Raw genomic sequence first — 18,149 nt, 5'->3', positions numbered from 1 at the left:
GACCATTTGTATTACCTGGTTCTTTCTTCTTATCTTCCTAGTGATTCCTAGAGTACTCTTTTAAAGGGCTACAAGAATATACAACCTGTAGAATTCAACTTTAATCTTTTGGGAAATTTTAAATTTACTGTTGTAAAATCCAGGGGAAAGAAATATATATTGATCAATCAATAAAGATAATGTTAAATACATAGATCAATCAGTATAGATATAAGTATGTATTTACATTTAAGGATAAGTAAAATGAGAGCACAACAGTCCAATTCTTGGTAAAAATAATAACAATAAAAGCTAATCACTTCCTCTACAGGTGCCAACACTCATATTTGTCAGCAGGCTAACTAGAGCCTGACCACTGGCATTCAATGAAAATAGCTCCCTTTAACTCTCCAATGTGTTTCAAGTCCAGAACATTTTTAGTCCTAGTCTTGTTTATCTGCTGATGGAGGGTTTCTAGGAAGATTTAGCAGTGCTTCAATTTTCTTAGCATCATCCTCGGATCGATTTTCCTGTAAGCTGCTTTCAATTTCTTGAGGGAGGAGCTCAGTAAGTTGTAGTCTAGATTTCCTGTAATCAAAGAACAAAATGGATCTAGCAAGTACTGCTCTGTTTCTTTAGTTCTTAGAGAGATTTTTTTTTTAAAGATAGTATTTGTCTTATTCACCCTGCAACTTCTGAGCAAACAGGTGCTCCTTGGACTTCAAATACAATGACTTTCTTCTCTCTCCTAACCTGTTCCATTCACAAGCCAACTGGGACTCTTGCATTACCAAAACAGACATTGCTATGGGAGCAGCTCTGATCGCAAGATATTCCAGACTTGCAGCAGGGGAGACAAGCAGACGCTGAAAGACCCTGAGTTTAAGTATGAGTTGTGCAGCCTGGCTGGTTGTGAGCCCCCGGCCTCTGTTAACTCTCTATTGCCAGAACTTGTAGGGACTACACAGCGGCTACAGCATGGTAATCACAGTATGGAAAAGTCAGAAAAGATAACGCTATAGATGTATATCTAACGGGAGTTAAAATCTAATTTCCAAGTAACAGATGAGTTCTTCTTCTACATCAAGTATTACTGTCTTCTTTAAGTGATTGTCAGGATCACCTATGACTTTCTTCTCAACTCTTCACAACCAGATTTGATCATTTCTTTTTCCATATCTCTATAACCAGTTTCCTACATTTTCTGCTCAATAAGGCAATTTTTTTAGACTCTCACATTGTTTGATTTTCCCATAGCTATTTTCAAAGAAGCAGGCATATAAATATAAAACTATTTATTAAATTAGCTTTTCTCAGAAATGTCATATATTTATATTACATATATATACACAAATAGCCTATACATTTTTCCTTTTGCTAAAGTATTCTTTTATTATAATTCAAGTTATTGTTTTTATCCATTCTTGAGGTTTTCTATCTCAAAATAATTGATCTTTAGTTTTTTCCTGTTTTTTTAACTGAAATGCAATTATTTTATATTTTTCCAAATGTTAATTCTTTCATAACTTTCTATTTCAGATTTGAATAGCCAGTATACTTTCCTTGCCCTTCCAACTCCTTTCTCAGAGTTTCCTTTTTAAAAAAGAAGGCTCTCGCTACACTTAAGTAACTAGAAATTAGCTAATGCTTTCATGCTTTTAATTCTCCATAACAACAAATCTTAACACTGATATTCAGAATTTTAAGCGCTTTATCTTAGAGCGTAGATAACTGCGTTATTTCACCTATCTTCTTACTATGGAGAAGCAGAAAGAACAAAACAAACATATATTGAGCATGGTGGTATGATTCTGTCCTCTGGCTGAGAAAACTGAGGCCTTGAAGTTAAGGAAAATATCTAAAGTAACAGAACTAGTTAATAGTGTAGCTGGGATTTCAGTTTTGTTTTCCAGGTTTTATTAGATCCAAAACCAATGTTTTTTGTCCTATAGCATGTAAGTCCTCCTTGAATAACAAATCTACAGATCTACCTAAGGTAATTTCCTTCCTGGTCTGAACAACAGAGGTAACAACAGATACTATGGATTTCCGTGTATGTGTGGGTAGAGCACAAATGGAGGTTAACATGGGAAAGTAACTGCTCATCTATTGACCACTAAAGCAGCATAAGCAGCAGAAACAGATGCTGCCTGAGTCCAGGAAGCTGACTGTGAGCAACAATTGTACCAGGAATGCTAGATGAAAACCTGTTATGCTGACCATACAAAGAATCAGAACAAAGTCTGCTCTCAGCCTGATTACTATACTCCTGCAAATGACTAGACAGAACAGGTCAAAGTTCCTCCTCAGTGGCATTCAGTTCACAAACATCTACAGCATGAAGTAGAATCTTTGAATGTGGAGTTCAAACATGCTCTATGTTATTCATAGATGTATGTGTAAACAGGGATATCACCTTTTAAGTAAAGCCAAGTCAAGCTCACTCATTTCCTTTAGGTTAATTGCTATGCTGTCAAGAACATAAGAAAAAAATACACAGCAAAATGACATTTACAACAATTTAATTTTTTTAAAAATGTATCTAAGGAAAGATCTTCATCATATTAACAATATTATTATCTTTCATTTTTCTGATCTCCTTAATTAAAAAGATTAAAAAGCAAGGTAAGGTATAAGTTAAAGGGCTCAGTAAAAAGAAACTCTCCTTTGAATCAGGAGGCAGTTTAGAGTACTTGGGTTAGGAGAACACCCCCCCCTCAGGCATGCAGCAGGGAGTCAGATAGCCTAGTCCTGGCATGCTCCTTACCACTCCTCCCGTTTCAGTTCATGAAATGCCTTCTGATCCTTCTGTTTTCCCTCCTGAATGGTCTCACCACAGTACTTCTGAATCGCCATCAACAGGCTTCCTACAGGAGTGCTGAGGGGCAAGCAGAGGGAAAACTTAGGAAAAAGAACCGTTAGATCACACGTGAGCATCTGCTAAGGCACGAGCAATGCCAGCAGAGCTGCCTGTTCTCTGACAGGTACAGGGATACTTGGTGATTACAGCAGCCTTGTTGAATGAAGAAGAAAATATTAAGGCAATTTCCTTCCTGGCCTGAACAACAGAGAAAAATAGTCATTGCCTAAAATTAACTGGTATAAAAGCAGGTCTCTAAATTGGCTCTGTTATTTTTTATCACAAATGATAAACTGGGCAAATACATATTTATGAAAAGTTCTAGTAAGTAGCTTTACACTGAAGGTTTCTTAGAAATGAAATTAATGTGAGGAATGGTATCAGACCCCCTAGTGAGCAGGAACTGTGGAGGGCATTTTTTGGTCAGGGGAAGAATGCTGGCTTTTGGAGGTAGAACCACCAAACATCCTAAAATTCAAAAGTCTAGCACAACAGTCTCACCCACAAGGCCAATAGTTAGCCATTGAGAAAATGATTTAGATAAGAATTTTTACAGTAATAGAGAATGTTTGGTTCTTGTGTTCTCAAAGAGAGGAAGTTTTTGACTCTAATGTAACTTAAATTCTCTCTGGCTACAACCTAAGTAACTTCATTTTAAGAATTATTTTCACTTAGTGGAAATGTCCACTGCCACATGAATGGATAAACAAAATGTGGTATATACAATGGAATATATGCAACTTTTAAAAAGGAGATCCTGTCACAAGCTACAACATGAATGGACTTCAAGGACATTATTCAAAATGAAATAAGCCAGTTAGAAAAGAACAAATATTATATCATCCCAGTCATATGAATAACTAAAGTAGTCAAAATCATAGAAACAAAGTAGAGATGTGGTAGCCAATGGCTGGGGGTAGGGGAAGGGAAAATTAGTCTTTAATAAGCACAGTTTCAGTTTTGCAAGATGAAAAGCTCTGGAGACCTATTGCACAATGTGAATATACTTAACACTACTGAACTGTATACTTAAAAATGGTTAAGATGGTAACTCCTTTGTTATGTGGTTTTTACCACAATGAAAAAGAAATCATTTTTGCTGCTAATTTCAACTTTCCCCTTAAAACAAAGCTGTTATATTAACAATATAACAAAATGTCAGCAATGAGTTATACTGAATTTAAAAATAAATTTTTCATAAAAAGAATCTACAAATCCAGTGTTACCTCCTCCTGAAAAGGGGCAGGAAAAGGGACAGGAGTTGGTGGAGTGGGAGGGAGAACTCTCCTCTTCAGGTGAATGCCAGCTGATAAGAACAGCAGAAATGACAGAACTAGCAAATCGTTTTGCAACCATCTCTATAACTGTTTACAGCATGGATCATCAATGTATCATTAAGACCACAAGAAAAAAGATAGCTGGAGAGAAGGCTATTCACATAATCTTACTCCACAGATTAACTTATTAACCATGAAGGGAAAAAAATACCCTGCATTGGAAAAACTTAGTAAATATCAAATGTGATAGGTAGAATTCTAAAATGGCCCCTTGAATTTTCCTGCCCTAATCCCTTAACTATGAGTATATGATGAGGTATTATGCCCATGATTATATCATATTAAGTGACAAAATGGATTTTGAGATGTAACTAAGGCTGCTAATCAGTTGAATTCAAGTCAATCAAAAAGGAGATTATCTGGATGAACCCTTTAAAACCAGAGAGTAAAACCACTCTGGCTTGTGGCAGAGTATTAAGTCAGAAAGATTTTAAGTATGAGAAGGATTTGACATGCTGGCGGCTGGTTTGAACTGGAGGGGGCACTGTGAGAAGGTGCATGGATGCCCCTAGGAACAGAATAGTGCCTGGCTGCCAGCTAGCCAGGTAATGGGGACTTCAGACCTACAGCCACAAGGAGTCTGTCAATAACCTGAATGGTTTGGCAACAGTCTTTCCCACAGCCTTCAGGTAAGAGCCTACCTGGCCAATACCTTGATTATGGCCTTGTGAAACCCTGAGCAGAGAACCCATCCAATTCTACCCACACTTCTGACCTATAGAACTGTGATATAACAAATGGATGGTGTTTAAGCTGCTACATTTAAGGTAATTTGTTACACAGCAATGGAAAACTAATATACCAAGTAATTAAAGTTAACACCCTTTATAATGGGTGATATAATATGTCTGCCAATGTGATACATTTGATGTGAGAAGGACACAATTTCACCTACACTGTATTCCTGATGAAAACACTTAAGCTACATTTAATCAAGAGGGGATAGTCAAACAAAATGGAGACATTTTCTGGAGGAAAAAAGGCAGTGGAACTGTTCTTTAGCTGAAAGGAATCAAAAGAGACATGTCAACTAAATTCAATATGCAACTGGATCCTGGGTTTAAAATATATATGGCATTGTAGTAGGAAGTGAATAATTTTGAATATGGACCTTATCTGAGATAGCTGCATTGATCAAAGCTAGATTATTTATTTTGATAATTATATTGTGATAACATTGGAGAATGGTTTTCATCCTAGGTGATACATGCTGACATATTTAGGAGTAAACAATTATGAAGTCTCAGATGGTTTAACCAAAGAAAAAAGAACAAAATATACACATATCCCACCTACATGCAGAGAAAGAAAATAAATATGTTAACAATTTGTGAATCTTAAGTGAAGGATATATAGCTGTTCAAGGTATTGATTCATTCAACTTTTCTGTAGGTTTGGAATTTTTCAAAATAAAAAATTGGAGAAGAAAAATAATTTATTAAACTAAACAAATATAACTTTTTAAATAGAATGTGCTTGTTACCTGTTTTTCTTTTTTACCTGCTCCTTATAAGTATTTTGTTCAAACTACGCATAATTTCAGGTGTTAGTGAGATTTAAACAGTTTTTACCCAATGAAAACCGGAAGTAGAATCAATAGTTGGGGTAGAATTAGACGGGACAAAGCTACCGCCAATGCAAGTCTAGATACCTTGTTATAGGCTTTAAGGATTAAATCTGCTCTTTAGAAATGAATGAGATTTAACAAGCAAGGCATTAATGAAAGTTGTGTTAATTTAGAATTAAACCACATTAACACTTACCCTAGCAAGGCTCCAATTATGCCACCGGCCACCAGGCCACGCAGACCTAAGTTTATTCTAAAAAGACTTCCTGTGACAGCTATTTAACAAAACAGAACAAGGCAATATTAAATCATCCTTAAAATTAGAATTTCATTTTTATATTTCTTTCTACAAAAAAGACATAAACCCCTTAGTAAGCTTTCTGAACTGAACATTAATATACCTCCACAACCTAGATTTCATGAAACTAAAATGCCAAACAGCTAGCTTCTCTTCTACTCTGCAGGTTCAAAGGAAGAAAACATTCCTTTTGCAAACCTAATGCCTCAGTCTGTTCTATGGATCCAACCTCCTCATTCTGCTTCATGTTTGCCACCTCCTCTTTGAAAAATCTTTCGTTTCTCCACTTTCACCTCTTTCATTTCTTCCTTTCTCAAGGAAAGTTTTCCCCAAATAAACAACAGAAACTCCTGCGGCTTACAGGTTCCTCTAGCCTCACCATTTCTGTAGTGCAATGCTTTGCCTCTCCTAAGACCTATGAGGTTTGACCTTGACCTAAGTGTGGCCTACAGTGCCACCTGGTGGCCGGTACGTGGGTGCTCGCTCTTTCCTTGTGGGAAGTGTACATCTATGATGTTTCTTCATTTTCCTCTTTCATTATGTACAACACAACTAATGCCATTTCAGGTGGTAACATTTAAAGAAAAACAACATTTGAGATTTACATACCTTATTTAAGTACTATATATTCACTTAAGATGTTTTCTAAATTTTAAAATTAACAAAAATTAAAAATCACCTTTAATTCTATTACCCAGAGACAGTAAGTTTGGTCTTTTTTTTTTCTAGTGCTCCTTTCCAAACAAAATATTTAAAAACGAAATTTTTTGAAAACCTATTAGACTATCCAAAATGTAGAACACTGATAACAACAAGTGCTAGCAAGGAGGTGGAGCAAAAGAAATTGATTGCTGGTTAGAATGTGAAATGGTACAGACACTTTTGAAGACAGTTTGGCACTTTGTTAAAAACTAAACATAGTCTCACCATATAATCCAGTGTGTCACATATAATACCATATAGTCACACTCCCTGGTATTTGCCCAAAGAAGCTCGAGACCTACACACCAAAACCTGCATACAGATGCTTATTACAGCTTTGCTCACAACTGTCAAAACCTGGATGCAACCAAGATGGCCTTCAACAGGTAACAGGTAAATAAACTATTCACATTCAGGCAATGGAATATTATTTGGTGCTAAAAAGAAATGAACTATCAACTCATGAAAAGACATGGAGAAACTGTAAATGTTTATTAGTAACTGAAAGAAACTAATCTGGAAAAGCTAGATAAAATTATATGACATTCTGGAAAAGGCAAAACTACGGAGACAGTAAAAATTTCAGTGGTTGCCAGGGACTGGTGGGGGGAACGAACAGGCAGAGCACAGATTTTTAGGGCAGTGAAATACTCTTCTTATGATATCATAATGATGGATACATGTCATTTACATATTTGTCTAAACCCATAGAAAGTACACCACTAAGAGTGAGCTCAAAGGTAAACTATGGACTTGGGGTGATGATGTGTCATTGTAGTTCTTCAATTGTAACAAACGCACCACTCCAGTGAGAAATGTTGATAGTGGGGGAGACTATTGTGTCCGTGTGGGACTGAGGATGTATATGGGAAATCTTGGTACCAATTTTGCTATGAACTTACAACTGCTGTAAAAAATAAAGTAGTATTTTTAAAAAGGGGAGTAGTGAAGCTTAGAAGCTGTCAATGGCCAAATAGCAAAAAATGGTGTCAGACTCTATTACACAGGACCATGTTTTCTGTAAATGAAGACAGTTTACTTCTTTTTCAATCTGGATGCTTTTTATTTCTTTTTCATGCCTGAATGCACTGGCTAATGTCTCCAGTATAATGCTGAATACAAATATATTCATCACAAATATACACCTGAACACAAGTGTATACATTTTTGCCTTGTTCTCAATCTTAAGAGAAAATCATTCAGTCTTCCACCATTAAATGTTAGCTACAGGTTTTTTTCATAGATGACCTTCATCAGGGTAAAGATTTATCCCTATTTTGAGAGTTTTTATCATGAATGTTGGGCTTTTGTCAGACATTTTCTTCTAAGCTAATCCTGAATTCCTTAGATAAATTCCACTTGGTCATGGTGTATAATCCTTGTTTGTTGCTGAATTTGGTTTATTAATATTTTGTTAAGGATTTTGTGTACATATTCTCGATGGATAGTGATTTTTGGATAGAATTTTCTTTGCTACCTTTATCTTGTTTTAGCATCAAGATAATACTAGCCTAATAGAATGAGTTGGGAAGTGTTCCCTCTTTCTCTGTTTTCTGGAAGAATTTGTGAAAGAAACTTCCCAAGTAGCCCAGAAGCCATCTTGTCCTAGGCTATCCTTTGTGAAAAGATTTTTAACTAATAATAATTTAGTTAATAAACTTGTTATGGAACTATTCAGATGCTCTATTTCTTCTTGAGTAAATTTTGGTAACTCAGGTCTTCTTTTTTCTTGGTCAGTCTTGCTAAAAAGCATGTCTATTTTGTTGATCTTTTCAAAGTACCATTTGGCTTCACTGATTTTTCTCTTTTTATTTCAATTTCATTGAGTTTCACACTATTATTTCAATTATATTATTGCCTTGTGTCTGCTTACTTTGGATTTATATTGCTCTTCACTTTCTAGTTTTTAAAGGCGGAAGCTTATTCATTTGAGATCTTTCTTATTTTATAATATGGGCGTTAATAGCTATAAATTTCCCTCTAAATACTAATTTGACTGCACCATAAATTTTGATATAATGTGTTTTCATTTTCATTCAACTCAAAATATTTCTAATTTCCCTTATGATTCCTCTTTAGTCTTTGGGTTATTTATAAATATACTGTTCAATTTCCAAATATTTGTGCGTTTCCCCAATTTTTTTGTTGTTTAATTCCATTGAGATAAGAGAACATGGTTTATATGATTTCAATCCTTTCAAATTTGATATACCCCAATATATATATCAATATATACTGACTCGATATATATCATATTTTATACCTTTTTGACCTTGTTACTATTGATAAAATGTTATAAAGCTTTTTTCAGATTGGCTTCTTTCACTTAATAATAAGTGTTCACAATTTCTCTGTGTCTTTTCAGAAGTTGGTAGTTCATTTAGCACTAAATTTAAAAGGATTTTATGGCCTTGCCTATGGTCTAGCTTGGAGAATATCCCATGGGTACTTGGAAAGAAAGTATACCCTGCTATTGTTAGGTGTTCCAGAGATGTTAGTTATATCACATAGGTTGACAGTGTTCAAGTATTCCATATCCTTGTTGATTTCCCTGTAGTTATTCTATTCATTATTAAAGGTGGGGAATTGAAGGTTCCAACTACTATTACTAAATTGTCTATTTCTCCCCTCAATTCAAAGTGTTTGCTTCATGTATTTTGGAGCTCTGGTATTAAATGTATGTTTGTATCTTCTTGACGGATTGGCCCTTTTTACATTGTAAGATGTCCTTCTTTGTCTCTACCACTTTCTTCTAAAGGTCTGTCTTGTCTGATACCAGTACAGCCACTCAAGCTCTTAGTTTGCATAGTATACCTTTTCCCATCTTTTTATTATCAACTTATTTGTTTCTTTGAACTAAACTATGTCTTATAGATAGCATATATGTAATGTTGGACCTTTTCAAAATTAAGTCAGACAATCTCTCCTATTGATTGTAATATTTAATCCATTCATATTTAATGTTGTTATTGGTATTGCCGGATTTAGGTCTGCCATTTTGCTATATGCTTTCTATATACTTATTTAATTCTTTTTTGACCTTGTTACTACTTTCAAAAGTTACTTTCTTATTACTGGCTTTAGAGATTACACTCTGCATTAATTTATCAAACCTACTTCAGTACTAATTTAATTCCAGTAAAATATAGAAACACTGTTCCAATACAGCTCCACTCCTCTTCCATCTTTGTACTATCATTGTCATTTGTTACAAATGTTAAAACACAATACAATGTTATTATTTTATACATATTTTAAAGAAATGGGAAAATGGTTAAGAAAAGAAATGAAAAAACAATAGATTTACAAAGTCTTTTGTATTAATCTACAAATTTACCATGTCTAGTACTTTATTTCTTCCTGTGGAGTTAATTTACTATTTGGTATCATCTCCTTGCTCCAATATACCTCCATTCTTTCCTTCTTTCTCATTTGTTTGTCATATATAGCTTTAAATGTACTAGGTCTAACACTTCAATATTATTATTTTATGTAACTGTCTTTTAGATCAGATAAGGAAAGAATAAAGAGAAGGTGAGGAAATCCTAATATATTTATGGAATGTAACTGAGGGGACTAGAAGTTTTGAAAGAGGGAGATAAAGGGCAGAAACCACTTCATTACTCAGTTTTCAGTTTTTTTAATTTAACAGAGTAGATGACAGAGAACATGACAGCAGGAGCAAGTATGGAAGTGGGGGAAGACAAGAGTTCGGTTTGGATACAGGAACCTAAGCCTATAGAATAACCATAGAAAAATGTTTGCAAGTTAAGAAAAAGGGCAAGTTCTAGCTGCTCCAATGCTATGAATGTGTATTTCTAGTTTTATATTCTTAAATGTTCTCATTAAAATGTTAAGTTCAAATAATGCATAGAGAGGAAGAGTGCACCCAAATGAAAGAGTGTTAAGTGACAAAGCAAATGGACTAAAATGTTAGCAACAGTTGAATCTCTGTATATAAAGGTATATGGTGCTCCTTGTATTACTTTTATTTTTGCATCTTCTTGTATACTTAAGATGATTTCCAAATAAAAAACAAAAAACATGTTATGTGCACTGTATGTGCGTTTTTGTGAGAGAATGTACAAATTAGTGTTTGTACACAGCAGTTAACACCATTTACATTTAAGAAACACTTCAGTATTTCTTTAAAAATGTTCACTTTAAAGAGGACATATTTACAAGAGGCAGAGCTTTAAAATAAAACCCAAACTGTTACCATGAAAAATCTGACCTCTAACTTCTCCCTCATCAATCTCATATCAAGTGACTCTTCCCCTCACTATGTTCCAGCCATATTATCCAGCTTTTAAGAACTTTCTTGCCTTTAAGTCTTCATCCTTGATGTTCCCTCTGTCTAAGCTACTCTTCTTTCTTTGCAAGGCTTGCCCCTTCCCATTCCCCAGGTATCAGCTTCAACGTCACTTCCTCAGAAAGGCTTTCCCTGATAACCCTGTTCACATAAGATCCCACTGCCCTGTTACTTTCCATCATAGTAACCTGTTTTTAATCCATTCACAATAGATTATAAAGCTCCATGAAAGCAAAGACCTTTTCTGTTTTATTCACCAAGTATATCAAGGGCCAAGCACAATGCTCTCCATACATTTTGCATGAATGTTGAATGAGATACGATAAAAAAGCCAACCAAAGAATTCAGTGGCTCTTATTTATAAGTCCTTACATAGTTCTTAAGCCATATTTGAGGAGATTGGAAAACATAAACAAGTACAAAAATGTCTTACCTCCTGCAGTGACAAAATGGCTTAGGGCATTTTTATTTCGGTACACATTTAGACCAGTGTTCACTGTGCTGGGAAGAAGGGGAGGAAGAAAACGTTAAACTGAAAGCCTATCCTTTTACCTTCCTGACTGCAATTTTCACTAAAGTGATACAGGTATTAGTTTAGAAGAGCCTACAATGTCAATCCCTCATCCAGTCTAGGCCCCTTCAACATGTTCCAAACTACTAATATGTCTGTGGTTTTCTAGGTGGACTTTCTCCTGCTGTAGGAGGAACCAAAGAACAATCACATTTCTGAAATAAATATCCATTTAGAAGTAGAAAGGTAAAAAGTTTTGCAGAAGTTGTCATTTGGTAATAGTTGGTAGAGCTCTACGCACGGATGCAAAACTACAACTGGACCCATCTGTTACAATGACAAAGGAAAAAGTTCTTGAGGAAAAGCTCTACTATGAGTCACTTTCATGTGGGTGTTTAGTTTTTATAATCCCACTTGCTCGAAAGATATACTCCTAAAAGAATACCAAAACCCTTTGTCATAATTCAGAGAGAACTTACTTGAATATAGTCACAAACACTGCAGTTCTCCAACTCCAGCGCCAGCCGTACCGGATAAAGCCTCTCATGGCAGCACGATGTGCAGATTGCTGAAGTTAATAAAAAGGCTGTGAGATTCCAACACACCTTGACACTTTCCTTATTCTGAAACTGTGGTGGAAGCATGTTAGCTATGGATTGGGCAGGGACACCTAAACAGATAAAAAAAATTGAAGATCTCCAGGAATATCATTGTTTAAGAACTGAAGCTTAAGCAGAAGTCCCATGTGCACCCTACTGTATCAGGAAATGGAAAAGAAACTAAGAATTGCCATTGTCAGCCAAAAAACCCATCAAATAAGCATCAACCACAAATCTAAATGGCAAACACCATGACAGAGATAGTCAGTATTAGGCTTTTTATATTCAAGAAATATTAAGGAAAAGAAAAACACAAAATAAAGAACTGAGTAAAGGATAAGGATTAAAGTAATACAAATGTACAGACAAGGAGCAGAGGAAGAAAAAAGAACATTTAATGACCACCTTCTATGTTAAAGTTGTGTTAACTATTACCTCATTTAATTCTTACAACGTTTTCTTCAGACAGGTGTTTTAGTTTTAACTAAAGTGTGGAGAGGAAGTTTCTAACCAAGATCACTCAGTCTATTAGGAATAAAGGTAGAATTGCAAGGTAGGTTGTTCTCTGTCCTAAAGCCCATTTTCACTAAAACACCATGGAAAAAATAGTATTTTGAGGGTAAAGCCTAGATTTTTAAGGAATCTGAGAGAATCCCTAAGATCTTTAACTACTATATTATGTTGGGCAAGTCAAAACCTCTCTGAAGGTTATCAATATGAACTCATATATTTTAACAGGTAGCTAAATACAGAAATAGACATAGATATGTGTATGAATGTGTATACAGACTCACACACACACACATTTACTAACTCTGTCTGCCTAGAGCCTAGAAGCCATGATACCCCAATAGTAATGAGCATACCTAGCACCAAATCTTGATTTTAAAGTATCATTTTCCATTAAAAGAAATGAGAGCTCCTTAATGAAATAGCTAATTCCAGGGCTGGTGCTAGAAAGTAAAGGATGAGCCAAGAAAATTCTGTGCCAGAAAGTAAAGGTATGCTGGCAGAATGATGGGTACAGGTTTCATCAGGCTAGCTTGAAGAGGCTCCAACTGTTCAAATCTAGGCCAATTTGAGCATCAAGATAAATAATAATAGCAATACCTACAGAATAAAATAAGAATCCATGAGTCCACATTGATATAAATTTATAAACAGATAAATAAAGGGGAAGGGAAAGCTCTTCCTCATAGCAGAAACTAACTATGAAATGTAGGCATGATGGAATCAGAAAGTGGCCATTTGGTACCACAACAGTAATAACTGTTTCAGGTCAAGAATCATCATTGAATGTTAAAACTAGAGGGTAGAAATTTGATGAAAAACAGTATGTTTACACAGTCTCAAAGTATCTAATAAGTATCCACAAGATACTTATTACAAAGGGAGAAAACAGTAATTTCATAGTGGATAAGCTGGCAGAGACCATCTCAACCAAGTGACTAAAGTAAACATCACCAGTAAAGGCACAGGTATCATGTACTTCTGATACAATGTACTAAGAAGGAAATAATATCAATTCTAGGATATTCCTGCTAAAACACATTGCTGGAATCTAGTAACAAGAAAATCCAAATTGAGGGACATTCTACAAAATAAACGGCCTACAGTCTGCAAAAATGTTATGGTCACAAAAGTTAAAGAAACACAAAGGAACGGTTCCAGATTAAAAGAGACTAAAGAAGCATGATGGGCAAATTCAACATCTTATCCAGTACTGGATCCTGGACCAGAAAAAAAAGTCTTATTATTTATTCACTTTTAAGATAAATTTTATTAGGGGAACAACAAGCAACATTTACATAAAGTCTGCAGATAAGGTACTAGTACAATGTCAATATCAATTACCTGATCTGCATAATTATACTATAAGAAATATCCTTGTTTGGAGGAAATAGATGCTCAAGTATTCATGTTTGTAACTCACTCTTAAGCAGTTCACACAAAAATAATAGCATGCATTACACAGAGAATGATTAAGCAAATGTGGTAAAATGTTAACATTTGGAGAATCTGGGTGAAAGGTATATAGGACTTCTTCACACTACTTTTGCAATTTTTCTTTAAGTCTGACAATTTCAAAACGAAAAAAATTGGGCTCTAACTTTCTAATTCAACAGAATTGATGTACAGATCTAACAAATGAGTTAGCACTCTAAAAGTTATAAATGTTAATTATAATTTTAGTGTATGCTAATATATTGCACAGAGGCTTTGTGGATGGGCTAAATATGCTACAGCTGAGGCTTGATGAGTTAGCCAGGGATTGAAAAGATACCATAAAGTACAGTCATCCTGGTGATCCCTTCTGAAGATAACAAAGTAGTCTGACAAGCCATGGGTGTGCACCTTAGCATCAGCACTGCCACTGTTGTTAAGTATAGACTTTGTAAAGACTTTAGTTTACTCAGACACTGTAAAGTGTCAAAAGACTTCTGGGATGTAAAGTGTAAAAAGTCAAAGACTTCTGGGATGCCAGCACGTACCACAGCATCAAACCGGTTATGATAAATCTCTGCTTGACTCTGCTCAATGTAGTTCTGCTTAGCATGAATAAAAGCTGGTATTCCACCGTACACCCAGCCGATGATGCCTGCTGAAACTGCTGCCCTATATATATTCTCAAGTTCCTCTGAAGTCCTCTCCCGTTCACTAAAACATCAAAAAGACAATGTTGTCTGGGATTAGCTTATGGATACTGCTCTCTAAAAGACTATGACCAGAATTATCCCAAATGCTACCATCACCACATTTTTCATTACAGGCAGAACCTACTAAATCTTCTGATGAATTAAAAAGTGCAGGTATATTACAAGTAGCTCAAATCTCAGCCACAATTTATCTATGTTGCTAATGGTTGGTTACTCTTGGGTGGGCATGACTGGAAGGACTACAAGGGAGAGCTTCTGGGATGCTGGTAATAGTCTCTTGGTGTTCATTATACAGCCATATTTAGTTTGTGAAAATTCATTGATCAGCATACTTATGTACATTTTTCTAGATGCATTATGCTCCAATAAAATGTTTTAAGGTGCTTTTGTTTGATGATGGTTACAACACTATCTTGTCCCTGGAAACAGGAAAATCTGTAAGTTGGATATAGAGATCATATTTCCCTTTTGAATTTTAAGCTAACTTTTGGAAATTATACAAATACAGGATTTTAGAACAACGTACGCAAGGATGAAATCCTAGATGCAAACAAACTCAAACCCTATCTTTCTGATTACTTTATTTAACTTTTATGTCATGCTCATAGGCTTGTATAATAGAAAACAATGAGAAATAACACTACGCAGTGGGCAGCACAAACTAAAAGAAAAAAATCTAATGTTTAATTTAATTATTACACTCCACACATAAGAAATTAGAACTGGTAGTGGAGCTCTCAAGATGTCCTCCAGAAATTCCTCTAACAAAAAGCTAAACTGGTAAGTATTAAGATACTATAAATAATGGACCTCCTAGATAACTACTAAATGTTATTCATATTACTAACTTGCTTTCTTCAGACACTATAGAAGTACTTATCTTATTCTAATTGTCAATAACCACATTTCTGGTATCAGAATCAGTGAGTCTTTGCAGTTCCTGCATCTATGGGGAAAAAATCTACATAAAATCTCTTAGAAAACTGTAATTCTTATGCTATGTCAATAGGAAAAACTGCTATAATTTGAACCTTATATCTTACCTTTTACAAATATATTTTAAAATATAGAAAAGATATAAAGATATATTTATAGACATAACTATATCTATAATATAGCATATAAAATAAAAACATAGATATAATATAAAAGATAAAATACAGATATATTTTAGATAATCTTTTTTCACCGGAGTGAAATACTGATGTTGATTCCAGGGTCAATTCTGATACTTATTTGCTGGGCCCAGTTCTTATGATCTATAAAAGAAAACATATTTTATCTTTGATCTTTTGAATAAGATAAAAAATATTTACATAAAAACTGGTATATGGTCGAACTCAGAAAAGAGAAAATGTAAATGAGATTAAGATTTAACAAGCAAGAAGATGGATATGCATTGCCCCTTTTTCATCTTTCTGAAAAATTCCATGATGTAAGTGATATTTATCTCCACTTTATTAATACGGAAATAGAGGCTCTAAAAAGTTATATGGTTTACCCAAATAGCTGGAGAGACAGGGCACAATGGTGGAAAGGACTTAGACTGTAAATAGCTACAATGGGGTTGTGGCTCTAGTTCTACCACTCACTGTTAAATAACCTACAGCCAGACCACAATCTCTGTGAGCCTGTATTTCCTCATCCACGAGGGACAGCATAGAAGTTACACTAGATTATCTTTCAAATTTCTTTCAGTTCCAACATACTGTGATGTATAAAAGCTGATCAAAGTGTTATGTACTCCACAGGATCTTTCACAAATATCTCAAGTAAATATTGCAAGGACTAATGAGAAAGGCTGCCTCATTATCTTTAAAATAAACATGATGAATTCTAAGTAAAGTTATTAAATACAATTCTGCTAACTCCCTTGCTCCAACTATTTCAGCAACATAATAAAGCTTCAGAGTTAACTTAATCACTTGATAACAGTGTAGTATGGTAAAATACTTAATGAAAGGGCGAACCTTTCACTACTGAAGGAATGATGAGATGTCCTTTTTCATTAAAGTTAATTCAGTTTGAAGGGTTATTCTTTATTCTGAAATATCCTTATTAATCCAGCTAATTTGTTCTAAAAAAATGGTGAGACAATAGTTGCTACTACTTTTTCTGTATCCCTTATATGGCAGAATAAAAATTTTACAATTCTCTCTGCCATCTCTCCAACCTCCATTTCTTGGAGGGGAGTGGGGCTACTGACTGAAATATCAAATATGAAATACCAAAGTTTGATAGCATGTGAAACACGAAAAAGAATACTGGAACGATATACTTATGTTGATACAAGGGTCATTTCTCGTGTTATAGTTGGGCCCAATTCTTCTAATCTGTAAAATCAGGGGATTACACTAAAACTGTATTTCCATTTAATCTCTAAGAGCTCTTAGTCTCACCCTTAACATGTGAAAACCATTCTGTCAATCAACAGAACTACCAAACGGCAATGTGGTGATACAAGCTTGAAGTACAAATATTAGACCCCCAAGTCCCATTTAAAAATAACCCACACCACCTTAGGGTCCTTCGCCCCAGGATAACCCAGGTTGCAAGCCCCGCCTTTGCAGCCTCTCCCCACAGACCCTGGGCACTTTTACTCTTTGACAAACAGCTCCCGGAGGCGGTCCCATCCGGACTCCAAGTTATGGGGCTCTGGGACGCAGGAAGACAGCTTTTGGTCCTCCGCAAGGGTCTCCGAATCGGCGGCCACAGCTTCGGCAGCAAGGACCCGAGGGAAAGGACCCAAAGCCCTGCAGAGGAAGCTCTGTGGTGCCGGCGGCCGCAACTCCGTAACCCTCTCCGAACTTGGGTTCTCAGGCCCCATGGCCTCAGGAGACGCCATGGGAGTACAGTAAGGGCAAGGGCAAGTGAGTGTCCGCCGCCGCACACTAGGCCCGAGGTAACCCGCAGCCAGCCTAGCGGCCACAGCTTTCATCAACCTTGCCCTCAGTGCCCGGTCTTATTTTGGAGAACCTAGGACGCACGAGACAGGAAGTCCCGCCCCCTCCAGGGCAAAGGTTAAGGAGCAAGGCGATGGCGGAACAGGAGTCTAAAGTACTTCCGGCTGGAGGCGGGATGGACTTCGGACTTGCTAGGCTCGTTTCCTCCGGAAGTGAGAGGTGGTGAGTAGCCACGCTCGGTGCGATGTGGCTCTGCTTCCCTGGGTTTTAAGGCTTACACAAACCCGGGCTTTGACCGGTGGGCCCAGTGGTCACAGGCTGAAGGAGTTTAGCATGTTTAAATAAAACGCACGTGGATGAAGAAGTGCAGTGTTCAGAAGTGGAGTACGGAAATTGGGGATGGCAGTTTGTGCAAATACAAGCC

The 18,149-nt window shown here is 35.9% G+C and overlaps 1 protein-coding gene across 1 annotated transcript; it reads right to left on the bottom strand.

Annotated features, from left to right (window-relative positions):
- Window positions 1–99: 99 nt before the first annotated feature.
- On the bottom strand, window positions 100–17,799 carry TIMMDC1 (translocase of inner mitochondrial membrane domain containing 1). Its single transcript, XM_036883378.2, has 7 exons — window positions 17,423–17,799; window positions 14,658–14,823; window positions 12,046–12,134; window positions 11,489–11,556; window positions 5,940–6,018; window positions 2,747–2,857; window positions 100–567 (listed from the first exon to the last, which is right to left on the bottom strand). Exons 1-7 carry the CDS (start codon window positions 17,758–17,760, stop codon window positions 423–425), a joined length of 996 nt encoding a protein of 331 aa, XP_036739273.1. The 5' UTR covers window positions 17,761–17,799; the 3' UTR covers window positions 100–422.
- Window positions 17,800–18,149: the final 350 nt, after the last annotated feature.

Source organism: Manis pentadactyla, chromosome 1, assembly GCF_030020395.1.
Source record: "Manis pentadactyla isolate mManPen7 chromosome 1, mManPen7.hap1, whole genome shotgun sequence".
In the NCBI taxonomy this organism is placed as follows: domain Eukaryota; kingdom Metazoa; phylum Chordata; class Mammalia; order Pholidota; family Manidae; genus Manis; species Manis pentadactyla.
The sequence above is the reverse complement of the archived record's forward strand: the minus strand, read 5'-3'. Positions and strand labels throughout refer to the sequence as shown.